Source organism: Etheostoma cragini, chromosome 6 (assembly GCF_013103735.1).
Source record: "Etheostoma cragini isolate CJK2018 chromosome 6, CSU_Ecrag_1.0, whole genome shotgun sequence".
In the NCBI taxonomy this organism is placed as follows: Eukaryota; Metazoa; Chordata; class Actinopteri; order Perciformes; family Percidae; genus Etheostoma; species Etheostoma cragini.
The window spans coordinates 17,484,824-17,497,841 of NC_048412.1; the positions used below are offsets into that span (position 1 = coordinate 17,484,824).

Sequence of the window (13,018 nt, forward strand, 5' to 3'; positions counted from 1 at the left end):
AGATGGATAAAATGGCTCTCTCTTAATGAACCAGTAGTTTGTTTTATCAAGTCCTTTCTTTCAAACTGTAGCCAACAAAGGTCCATAAAGAAGCACAGGATAGAACAATGAAACCTGGCGCTGTCTGTGGAGCCGCCCGTTTTGTGTTGACGGATGAGGAGGAAACAGATCCCGCACTCTGCGGCCTGTAGGGGATATTTGCGGAGCTGTAGTCCTGGTTGTTGCGGCACTGTGCACTCTGTGTCAGGAACGGCTCTCCTTCCTCATCCCATGGGTCAGCATGATCTCTTCTCTCGCGCTAGCTGCCTCAGCGATGCTTCTCTCTCTCTCCACGGACACACGCTACTCTTTCGTAAGACTTACTTTAGACTCTTGGCCATGGTGGCGTTACGTTTTCACTGTACATACACTGGTCCAATTGAACACAACAACGCATCATACAGATGTCCTTTAAACATTTTTTCCACATTTCCATCATAAGACACCGTGAAAGCTACAAAGAAAATAAACACATAAAATACAAGGAGTCAAATATACTGCTTTCAGTCATTTTACATTCTCTTAAACACGTTCCCTTAACTAGACGGGCCCCACAATTTTAGCGTCACAGCAGAACAGAAAGAGTATTAAATGCAAAGGAATTAAACCAAATGTTAAACAAATATGACAAGGCTGAAATACAAAAGGACAACTACCGTGCAGCAGGTGTGGCCTTCGCTAAACTCTGGACATTTGACCTTTGACTTCAACATAAAAAATAGCATTTTTGCTAAAGAGCAAAATGTAAACGAAAATATTTTTAATGTAAAATATTTTTGTACAATTTTAAATAAAACATCAATTTTTAAACTCTTTGACATTTTTTAAGGTTTTTAATTACCGTATGAATTCACACACTAATAATTATCAAAAATATGGACTAACATGTAATCTCAGCAGCACTGTCCTTCAGACAGTTACACAGCGTGTGTGTTTACTTGTCTATGATCTGCCTTTGCTGTATTGGATTTGTTTGCCTTCTTGGACTGCCTTACCAACTAGCATGCTCTATATATTATAGTTACCAACTATAAGCCTCTTTATTGACCGTAGTTCCGATCTAAAGTGCCTTTAGTTTAACCTGCTATTCCTTTGTGTCCCCCTTAACGTCTTATCTTCTGTCCCACTTCCCCACTTCCTCTTATTCCTATACATATTTCTCTTCTTTTCTCTTCTCTTCTCTCGTCAGTCCAGATGTATGTGAGGAGACTGCATGTAGGGAGATCACCATGCTGCCCAGTTTACCAGTTTTGCCTCACCAACTTTCAGGGACATCAACTCCTCTTCCCCTCACCCTTTCTGCCTTTTCTGTTTAGTCCATTAGAGACTTGGTTGGATTGGTGGGTCTTCTAACACATACACAATAATGGAAGTAAAGTTGACATTCCATTAGTTATATTGGATTAAAAAAATTAATGAGTGCATTTGTTGCTATAACAGATCAAATTACAGGCTCTTAAATGTCTACCTGATCCATTCAAGCTTTGTATTTTGTGCAGTCAGCTTCCTAAACATTACAATCTAACACGCCCTCACTGTACGGAATTCCTTTATTTTTTTAAATCAATACATTTTTAATGACGTTTTTATGCCAGGACCTAAGAGGTTTGGCAGCACTCACACAGAAATAATACCGTAAAGTACAAGGACTGTACATAATATTTCCAGCCAGGCGGTTGAAAGGGGAGGATTATTCCTAGAAAGAACAGTTGGTGAAGTGCTACTCATATGGTCCACAGAGAGCTGGCTGCTGTACGAGAGTAAATTCATTGACGTTTTTTTCCTCCATAATACATAAAATGGTTTTATTTGAAGTGTACGGTTGCTGTGCAGGTTGAAGCAGCAGGGTTAGGAAATACCCCTGTCACCATCCCCACAGAAACAGACCGGTACAACATGAGCTCCATGGCAACACTGGCCGCCGACCCTCCTGTGTGTGTGTCTTTGTGTGTCTTTGTGTGTGTGTGTGTGTGTGTGTGTGTGTGTGTGTGTGTGTGTGTGTGTGTGTGTGTGTGTGTGTGTGTGTGTGTGCGTGCGTGCGTGCGTGCGTGCGTGCGTGCGTGCGTGCGTGCGTGCGTGCGCAGTAGAGCAGAGGTTGTTAATTTATCTATTTTTCAGACTGTTCAGTTAAATCAGGATGGGAGAGACAATGGGTTTTTTAATGATGCCACACGGGAGTTGCGCTCTGCTTGCTCCAATGACAGGACTTCTACTGTTGCCACTTGCGCTGACATAACTTGGCTGTACCTGTAACTCCTCTGTATACTATACTCACAGCCAGGGCCCAGTGCCACTCAAACGTTTAATTAAAAATGTACTCTTTCTTACTCTTTCTCTCTATCTAGGTTTCTGTGTCTGTGGTGTTACCCTCTGTCAGAGTGTCACGCCTCATTGTATATGAAGCAGTTCCTAAATTGTAGTCTCTGGCCCCCTGGAGGAGGATCTGGACGGGCTGAAGGTGGACACAGTCAGCTAATTAAAGTCTAGTCTGTCAGCGGCATGCCACCAGTGCTACTCGTCTGGGTCCCAGCATCCAGGTGGGATACTGGTATGTGGTTCAAGTCAAATAAGATATTTTTAGCATTGTAGCCCTTTTTAACATCGGGACTCTGGGTGCATATTACCTTTGTGTGTTTGTCAGTGTTAAAACTTCAGGCCCCTACCCATGAGCCCTCATAGGAGACAAGAAGCTGAAAGTAAGCTGTAGCTCCCCTGCTTCTTTGTCTTTGTCCCACCTCCACCACCTCCTCCAAACCCTTCCCTCAGCCCCACTATCCCACCAGCAAGTTTTCTTCATTTAGTTTTATTTCCTCTGCTCTTTTTTATCTCCCCCCCCGCATTCATTTGAAGTATAATTTACCCACCCGCCTCTCTTTGCCTCCTTCTCCTATTCCTGCCCAGTTACTTGCCTTACAAGTGATTTTGGTTTCCATAGCAATCATCTGTGCCTGTATCAGAGAGGATTTTCCTCACACAAAATGGAAAGAATGCTGAGTAAAGGGAGTAAAAAAAACATACACACAAAAGCATGCTTTTTGTGAAAAATCCAATCAGTGTGTCCTTCACAATGACTCATTATTTTGAATGAGCTTGAAGTAAGCTGTTAATTGGGTGATTCCAACAAGATTAAGCTGTACAGGTTTATACTGTATATTGGGTATTCAAGATAAACTGATGTTGTGGCTCATGTTGTAATGTGCTCAAGATTTTATTCTTCCTTTAATTCATGCTGCACTGAATGCCCATTAATAACAGCAGTGATTGTTCTGGGTTGTGGGTTACAAGTCCTTTTGTTGGGCTTTACTGTACTACACAGTATATCAGCCATTCCACAGGTTTGACATTGGTATTTAAGGATGAATGCATATATTTTAGTCATTGCATGAGATCTCTTATTTTGCAATTTGACACTTAACAACATGACTGTTTGGTGCCTGATGAATGAAATTGGTTATTTGTGTTGCAAAGATATATTGGTATTTTTTTTCTGCATTGCTGTGTGGAGACTCTGTCTATCTCTATGTGCTGCTGTGGGGCTTTCACTTTCCAGAGAAAAATATGCCGGGTGGACTGGAGACTGTAAATTGCCTATTGTTGTGAGTGTGTCCGTGCGTTCCCTGTCTTTCACCAAATGCATGCACCGATGGATCCTAGGTTGCTATGACCCTGAGAAGGAAGGAATGGATGTAGACAATGGAAGAATATAATGAATGGATGGAAGGACGTAAAAATTAAAGGAGCTAAATGGAACTTTTGTATCAGCACTGTATACAACAAATGTAAATAACATAGAACTTAAATTCATCATTTTTACGTTTTTTGCAAATATGTGCAAGTTCAGAGTTTTATTTTCAGTAAGTAAACATGTTTCCATGTACAATCAAAGTCTTCCTTTGCTGTCCACAGCAAAGGAAAACTGTGTAAACTACCAGTTGAAATATGTATGAGTACACTCAGTCATCAAATAAATTGTTCTGACTGCAGAACCTTTCTGACAGGGGAAATAATCTATTTGCCACCTGTGTAAACACAATCAATAACAACTTGGCTAACCAAAACAAGTGAGTGGCATCTGGCTAGTGATTATGTATTTACATTTTCTGAGCCTCTCTGCCTAGCAAACTATTGACAACAGCCCTAACACATTATCTGCCTCATCCATTAGGTGCAATTAGCCAACACAAAGAAGTGTTCTCAAACATCCTCAGTTGGTTGGAACAGCCTCTGTGTACAGGACATCTTCTGTCTGCCACCCTGTTTTTCTCCCTTGAACTTATGTCCCTGCATCACGCTATAATTGTGCTGAATGACCTAAACAAATATATTGGTACTTTTACCACCAAAAAGAGCCAAGCTAGAAGTGATTTATTCCTATGTCCATATTTACCCTCCTTCTGTAGCTTTCTCATTTTTGTTCTCCTCAGTGTGATGTAGTAAGGATGTAGAGCTGCAGCAGTTAACAAGGTTTGACCAGAAGGGGATGCAGTTTGACAACCTCCCCTTCCTCTCAGTGATTCCTCAAATTCCTCTCCATCTCCCTAAATGTTCTCTCACATGTGGTGCTGGGAGACACACTCACAGCTTGCAGACTATTTAAGCTACATGGTCAGAATAATTAATTCAGGAAATGATCACGGACACAGGAATGATTAATTTTAAGCTGTGACAAATTGACATGACGGATTGTTACCAGGTCGCCAGGCTTTTAATACTTAGGGCCATTCAGGGACAACATCCATCACAGTGACCCTCACTCCTGCAGAGGTGTGTGTATGTATGCAAGCTTGTGTGCATGCATATGTGTGTTTGTACTTGTAGTATGTGTGGGTCTTTAAGAATACGCTTACTAATTTATCAATCTTTGTGACTGTAGAGCTCAGGGGCCACTACTCTGACTGCCTCAGTGAGAATGTGAAACATATGCAGCAAAGCAGACACACAAAACCTTTAAAACCACCCTGATGTAACCCACGAGGGACCCACACTTACACTCATATTTCATCATATTTATCTCAGTTTACCAAGAAAAACCTGTCCAACCCAAAATATCTCATTTGCCTTGTGTCTTTCCATTAGTCTCTCTGCGTGAAGCACAATGTGACTAATCTGTTTTTCCTTTTCCATAGTTTATGTTTCAATGCAACAGAAAGCTTCTTGTTGGATGAGACACTGTTTGCCACAGTTTATGGTGAACAGCATCATGTGTAGCAAAGACAAGATAATCTTGAGTGGGGAAATTCTGGGAGATAATCAAATTGGCCTACTGATTATGCTATAGATGAATCAGTCATCAAAGTCATTACCAACAAAATAAGCAATAAAACAGCAAATGGTGTTTTCACAATCCAGTTACCACCTTTTTAATTCAAATTTGTGTTTGTTTTTAATCTTTAAATTGAATACCATTAGATGTGGGTATGTATGTGCAGCATGTAGGCAACTGAGTAGGGACATGGAGGACTCTCTTTGAATCAGAGTACTGAGAATGAAGATGTACATCAACAAGCATCTCCTGAAGTTTTTGCAATGGAAAATACATTTTCCCAGAAATCAAAGGTCTGTTTGTCATAACCACTGTGTGTTGTTGTCTTGTGTAGCAAAGATGCCATCTGGTCTGTGCTCCCTGTCAGTGTGGGACAGGACCTGGCTTGTCACTGTGGATCCCCGGGGGGGAGGGGTTCTGACAAGTGGCCCAAACACTGCTCTGCTGGAGGTCGTTGCCATGGAGACGGGAGGTCAGCCAGACAACTGTGTGTGTGTGTGTGTGTGTGTGTGTGTGTGTGTGTGTGTGTGTGTGTGTGTGTACGTGGGTCCCTCCAGTGTGGTTTGTGATTCTATTCATGGTTTTCATCCCCATACAGAGTTGCAGGCCAAGTCATTCTATCTTCCCTTTGTCATAGGGTGCTCTTCTGCAACAACCTGTAAATAGATCCACACACTCTCTCACACCCACACCCTCTCCTGTACACTGTTGTAATCTCTTAACAGTTTCTGGTTCTTTTTTCTGTTCTGTCCCCCCAATCCTCTTTCATATCACTTTATTATTCGCTTTTGCCAGATTTAAAGCTGAGATGAGAATGCAAACTGCTCAGATCAATACTGTAAAAACTCATTGGGCAGAAGGATTTTTCTGCCATTTGCCATCGATTCTCCCTTCCCATCCTCCTCTCTGCCTCCCTCTCAGAGAGGACCTGGCATGGGTGACTTCAGATTTTGACAGCCACCCTTTTGTGTCCACACCCCTGCATGTCCTTCCTGCTATTTCTGCCTTTCTGTATCCAATCAGACAGCGGTATGGCACTGTGCTTCAGTATCCCACAAACAGGAGAGCACACAGCAAACTAAATTGTTACACAGAGCAGACGGGTGTGTAATCTCGGGTCAGAATAAGAGCATCTTGGGACAATGGTGGTCTACTACAGGCTAAAGAGGAAGAACAGCATGTCATGAGAAAGATGGGGCTTATGAGTATGGAAAAAATGCCCAAATGATAGCGTGTGGCTTGGGTTAATGGCATATCTATTGGACTGTGTCTTGTGTCTACAGGTTAAAAAGGGGAGTCCTCCACTAACCCTATCCTTTCACCTCTGCCCAATGACTCCTTGACATAAAAGTCACACCACTCCATTCCCAAGGAATTCAACACCAACCTGATACGTCTGTTAGTGTCTCTGTGCAAACACATGGACATCACATTCTTCACATGTTAAACTTAAGCATGTGAGGTCCAGAATACACCAACATCAACCAGCAATCTCACCAATATGCGTCTTTTGTCTTCTTACTGCGTTTAATGTATGCTATCAGCTCCCTGTATCTTATCAAAGAGGAAAGTTACAGGCTGCTCTTTGAGACGTTGCACTGTAGCACCCTCTACCTACAACTTAACACTTTGCAGTCAGAGCTGAAAATATCAACACACTTTGATCCCAACACTAGTAACAGAACAACATAGCCATTTACAATCATTGGCTTTGTAGGGTTGTACTGTAGTAACCTGTACTCTTCCTCTTTCATTCCCTGCACGTGTGTACAGATGTTGAGTGTCTGTCCACTCTCAGGAGGGGTTTGTTCTCCAGCTGCTCTCCACTGAGCCTCTCATTTCTCTGTCCGAGCTTCTTCGCTTGGTCAGTGCTCTCTGTCACAGCTGCTCCAGGTGTCCCAGAGACGCTGCCCTACCCGCCAGCACTCCACTGCTCCGTGTCAGCCCGTTCCTTAACTGGAATACCAATGAATTTATCTCATCCCTCAAGGTGTGTTACACACTTAGAAACACACACACACACACACACACACACACAGTTTGTCACATAGCCTTTTATATGTGCCTTTTTAATATTCAATGTGCCTTAAAGTATTTAAATTATCATACAGGTCTACCTAAAATCAAATGTATGTCCTGTGCATCCACAGTCTCGACGTGAATTAGTTCTGCTTCAACAAAACAAGCTGTTTGGAGCACTGCCATTATCTCTAGACACCTCACTTCAATTGGACTGTTTAACTTTTGTACTATATTTAGTAGTGACTCATTATTCCAACAGCCATAGCCATGGCAGGACAGCTTGCTGTCTGGGCCCTGATACTGAGAGTTCCTCAATAGAACAGCCTGTCACTAACTGACTGGACAGGGTTCAGTCCTAATCCTGTTGCATCCTTCATTAGATACAATCTGTTTGGGTAATAACGTGATAAACAGGGTTTCTGCAGCGTTCCCCGGGTTACATTTAAAGCTTTTTAATACCACATAAAATCCTGTTTCAGTCGTACCCACTGGGTATGATGAAAAACAATTAGGGACCATATGGTCTAGAATTATTTATATCACATTTTGTCAGTACTTCCCAGCAGTATATATCAATAATTCCTAATGATACAATTAAATTGGTGAGACTTGGATCTGAAGAAGCTGTAAAAATGGATGAATTAACCAATTAGAAATGAATGCATTCATTTTTGCAAAAATCTCGATTTGCCAGTTATGAATCCATGCATAACTTGCCGTACTGACAGTGTTTGCTACAGGTCTGTCTCCAGACAGCCCACAATCGGATCAAAACATTGTGACTAACATCGTCTACAGCAAGCAAAAAGGAAACTAAATTGTAATGTATGAGTCACTCAGTAACCAGGAGGTACATCAGAATCCTTATTTATCATGATTTTATTAAGCTGTATCCAATATACAAGCAAGATCAAGACGTAAGACAAATGTTACCATACCAACAAAAAGTTATTACTCACTCCGCTTAATTTATTTCTTCATTCAATGTACAACTCAATGCAGTCACCCAGAGCCCAATGCCTAGAGTACAGCTATGTGTAAACTCAGTCAGTGGGATCGTTTTTCTGCAACTTCACAGGAATTCATCCAACATTTACCATTTGCACAGGAAGTTTACAAGCACATGTGAAGTCACAACCATAATCATTCACATTTAGTTTCACATCAGCGTTTTGTGATTTACATACACCAGGAAACCGAAGCAGAGTTAGTGATGACTTTCCCTGAATTAACCCTAATTCAGAGTGTCTGAACGTACATCGGACATTTTCCATCTTCAAATTACCCCCAACGCATACAATAACATTCAATTACATTGAGCGCAGCTTTAACTGTAGTTAAGGACAGTTTCTTGGATGTAATTTGCCATTTCCGCCCACACTCTCTCCCCTTTCCTAGAACCGGTCTTGTTTTCAAGAGGAAACTGGCATAAATCTAAAGTGCAGAGCAACTAGTAAACAATGTCTGCAAGGCTCATGTGCACCCTCACCTCCCTTTAATTGTTTGTGCTTAATCATTGAAGGTGTAATGCAAACAAATGCAAATCACTCGCCACAAACTGTCAAGGGCCCACATCTGTACACCTGAAGGAAACTAGAGTCCTTAAATGCCCTGATCTTTACCAGCACATTTTTTAAGGAGTCCCTCGCTGACAAATGACATCTAAGAACCTTCACAAGGTAAAAATAAACTGGATGACAATCATGCATGATTATTTTACCAAAAAAACAACCTATAGTTTATTAAGAAAGGAATGAATGGAGATGTGTTGGTCGTGTTCTAAACCACACCAAGCATTTCTCTGTGCATATTCTGTAGAGAGATCACTTAAATATCATGATTGGTTTTCCCGCTCTTTATTTCCCTAAATGCCGCATCAGGTCCAATGCAGTGTTACATGATGTCCATCAAGCGCTGTTCAGTCTCCTCCTCAACTGTGTCCAACCACATCTGGTAAAACTAGTGCTGTTTCCTCCTGAATGAGCATCCTGAGGAAAGATGGAGAGAGAAACAGATTCAATCGTGAGTAAAATGAACGGAAATGTAACGACTATGTTGTTTATTGTAACTAAGATTTTGTCCACCCTTACCTCGGCGTTAAAAACAACAATTGTCTGTTGCAACAAACAATCATTCTTGTATGTTCTTGATTAATCAATTAATAGTTTGGCGTTAAAATGTCTCCCACAATTACCCAAAGCGTGAGGAGACATTTTCAAAAGGTCTTGTTCTGGCAACAATCAGTCCAAAACCCAAAGATAAATACTTTACCATTGGAGAAGACTCTACAATGCCAATTCATTTAATACGGTGACTAACCATTACAGCTAAATACATTTTTTTAACAGCACCATAAACTACACGTACAGCTTTAACATTCCATGAAGTTGAATGAACACTTAACTCAAACTGTGGTAGACTGACATGCAGCTAAAAAAGCACCAGAGAGCTAGTAGGTAGACCTCGAGTTGCTGGGGTGTTTCTGTAAAACTACTATTATGAGGCTGAGAATTAAGTTTCAAAAACTGATTATAACCTTCACAAAAGACAAGATATTTAAGCCAGGTTTAATTATGGACAGCTGAGTGTATGGGTCACCTTTTATGAAGGTAGACAGTGCATCAACAATCTTTATTGGAGATTAATGGTATAAAGCCGGTCAAAATAACAGGGATAGTGTATAAACTGACACGCACTGATAAGATACAACTGCACCCAAAGTAACAAAGCAAAGCACACCGAGGAGCGCTTGGTCGCCACGGCAACACAGCACAGGACAGGGTTGGGACGGTGAGAGCGTTGGTAAAAACAAACCTTGACCTTAAGCTCAACCAACTCACTAACACCCTGTATACAGTATCATCATTTCTTCCATGTACTGCGACGAGTGAAGCAATTCTGATCCATCTTTTATCAGAACAAAGGATCAGTTTTTCTGAAACCACATCCTGCTGTCCTTGCTGAATGAAAGAGCATTTGTGCTTGCAGTTGACAGTGTAGACATGGATCAATGATGATACATTTCTGTCACGACCACAAGAGTCACTGTATGCCTTAGTAGACACCCTTTTCATGAAGAACACAATGAAAGGGCAACACAAAGGCAAATATTAAGGTGTCACTTAGATGTGTATTGTACAGTAAAGTTCTGCTACCTGATCCCTAACCTAACAGGCCCAGATATGTATAGAGTTTTAGTGCTTTTTGTTGCCAAAGCTGTGGGTAGAGACCAGGTATAGAATAAAAATTGAAAATGCAAACATTTGCTGTCAATTTAATTACCAAAATACAACTTACGTATCAAGGACCTGGGCTTTTGGTGTGTGTTCTAGGGCAGACTGCTCACTTTGTCGGGTGATCCAGCCTTGTCAATTTATGTGTCGCAAGTTAGATTTTAAAACTAGCCCGAGCTCTAAGTGACATCTTCAGCATTTATGTATGCATTTTTAAAAAGGTTTTTAACATGGCTGTCTAGTGCTACATATATTTACTAAAACAGGGGACAGTTTCTTCACTACGTCCGCTGCTTACCTTCTGTGAGGCGAGCTTTCCCTCCTGTAGGCTGGCACAGGACTGTGGAACAGCCGACACACAGCACTACAGTCTGAGCGTGGCTGAACACTGTCGTGATCTTGTAGCAACCTGCACACGACACACAAAAATCATTGGATGTGACAATCATGAAACAGCCAACCATTAAATTATCCAATGCACTCTTGGTTACTGATGTGTCCTTGCAGCTGTGTGTGTGTAAAAGAGTCACTTGAAACTCATTTAACCAGACAGTCACAAGTGTCATTGTATGCCTTATTTGACACCCCAATCACTATAGGAACAATGAAAGGGCAACACATAAAGGCAACTATATGATTTTCACACAAAAAACACATTTAGGCTCAAATTTTAAATTAAAGTTCATATAGAAGCTGCTATCTATTCTATTATTGTGGCCACATTTTCTCCATTTCTTTTTACTCCAATGTATTTTCATAAAAGTTGACACATTTTCCCTACAATAAGTCTAAAGTCTCACTTCTTATCGCACTTTTTAGCTCTCTCTTACTATCTAAATGATCTAGGAGGGTTTGGCCAGGTTGCTACGTAGACAGACTGACCTGGACATTTGACATCCATAAAATAGGAATTAGGACTCTGAACGAGGCGTTTTTTCTTGTGTCTCCTCTTTTCCACATCAGAGCTCGGGAGCAACAGATCCTTTGCAAGCTGGAAAAAAATAAAATACAACAGTTTAGCTAGATACTAGTCTTATTCATTTAAACTTTTCAACGGAGTGTAAAAATAAGTGAAATATAAAGATCCACTTCATTTCTGGTCAGAGTTCAAACTTTATATCATGATTAGCCAACAGGATGCAAAGGTCGAGATCTCTCTCGAGCTTTCCATTCAGAGGAAATACGATCCAATTCTAAGGAAAAATATTTTAATATCATAAAGCAATCCACGTTACGGTGACTGTATTCAAAGGATTAACTAAGATATCTTCAGAACGGGATTTTTAACACACTAAAAAGATCTCCATGTGACTGGCGATCATAAAGGGAGCCCGCGTGGGCTGCTTTGTTGCACGTGTTCGCCATATTGCGTTCTTTTGTCACATCTTTACGTTTAAATCCCAGCAATCAAAGCGTTGATTCCAACAGAAACAAAACGCACTTTCATATCGTGTTAGGTTCCCCCTACAAAACAATTTCTAAACGATTAACGGCTCCTATAAAGCCCGTAGAGGTACTTACAGGCATGTCTGCGTGCTGGGAACTCACCGGAAAATCACTGACGACGCACCGGAAACCTTTGGCTGACGGGCAAAGATCCGGAAGGACGAAGAAACCAAATATTAATATCATAGATGATCTTTGAAATTATTATTTAATAAACGTTGATTTCTTGGGTGCATTTGTGGGTGTTTACGTTCAACTACCTGTTCAAAATTAATTAAATGACTACAAAAAAAAATGTACTTGGTAATAAAACAGCTGAAACACCGCGTGGTGGCGTCATATACATTACAATTCATTTATTTTATTTTCATGTAGCATTTAACAATAGTCAGTTATGTATCCAGGCATAGGTTTTACAACAGACATGTAAACTATTTCAACTTCCAAACATGCTTGACCATCAAATACGAGTTCAAACAGTGTTTTCTTACTGTGTTGACCATAGACTGTAAATGTACATTATACCAGACCGTTAATATATAATATCAGAATCAGAATCAGAATCAGCTTTATTTGCCAGGTATGAGGACATACGTGGAATTTTTCTTTAATGGTCTATGGCTCCAACCAACCGAAATCAATCGCAACCTATGATACAACGAATGTGCTTTTTATGTTAAGGCCTACTCTTTTACTTTTTTGTTCTTGCTTTATGTTAGAATTTCCCCACCAGCCTATTTATTTGCAAACTTAATTTTAAAACCAAGACTAACAACAAATAGAGCCAGGGGATTTTTTTTTTTCCATCTCGCCTGTCAGTTTCATTTGTTTTTAATATATTTGAAGTAATAAAAATAAACAGAGCTGTACATCTCTTTATTCTAAAAGATATATTGTAGGCTACATATTGTTATTACAAACTTATATTTTAGATTGCTTTTTGTGGTATTTGTATATATTTTAATATTTATGCACCACAAGACTAAGCTAAATTCCTGGTGGGTCTATGTGAAAA

The 13,018-nt window shown here is 40.5% G+C and overlaps 1 protein-coding gene and 1 non-coding gene across 2 annotated transcripts; both read right to left on the reverse strand.

Annotated features, from left to right (window-relative positions):
• Nucleotides 1–8,188: 8,188 nt before the first annotated feature.
• rps27.2 (ribosomal protein S27) lies at nucleotides 8,189–12,178 on the reverse strand. The gene is made up of 4 exons (XM_034875122.1): nucleotides 12,079–12,178; nucleotides 11,440–11,548; nucleotides 10,856–10,966; nucleotides 8,189–9,312 (listed from the first exon to the last, which is right to left on the reverse strand). The coding sequence occupies exons 1-4, from the start codon at nucleotides 12,082–12,084 to the stop codon at nucleotides 9,284–9,286; spliced, it is 255 nt and encodes an 84-aa protein (XP_034731013.1). The 5' UTR covers nucleotides 12,085–12,178; the 3' UTR covers nucleotides 8,189–9,283.
• LOC117946966 lies at nucleotides 11,051–11,185 on the reverse strand. Its single transcript, XR_004657126.1, has one exon. It is a non-coding gene; the product is annotated as a small nucleolar RNA SNORA13 (small nucleolar RNA).
• Nucleotides 12,179–13,018: the final 840 nt, after the last annotated feature.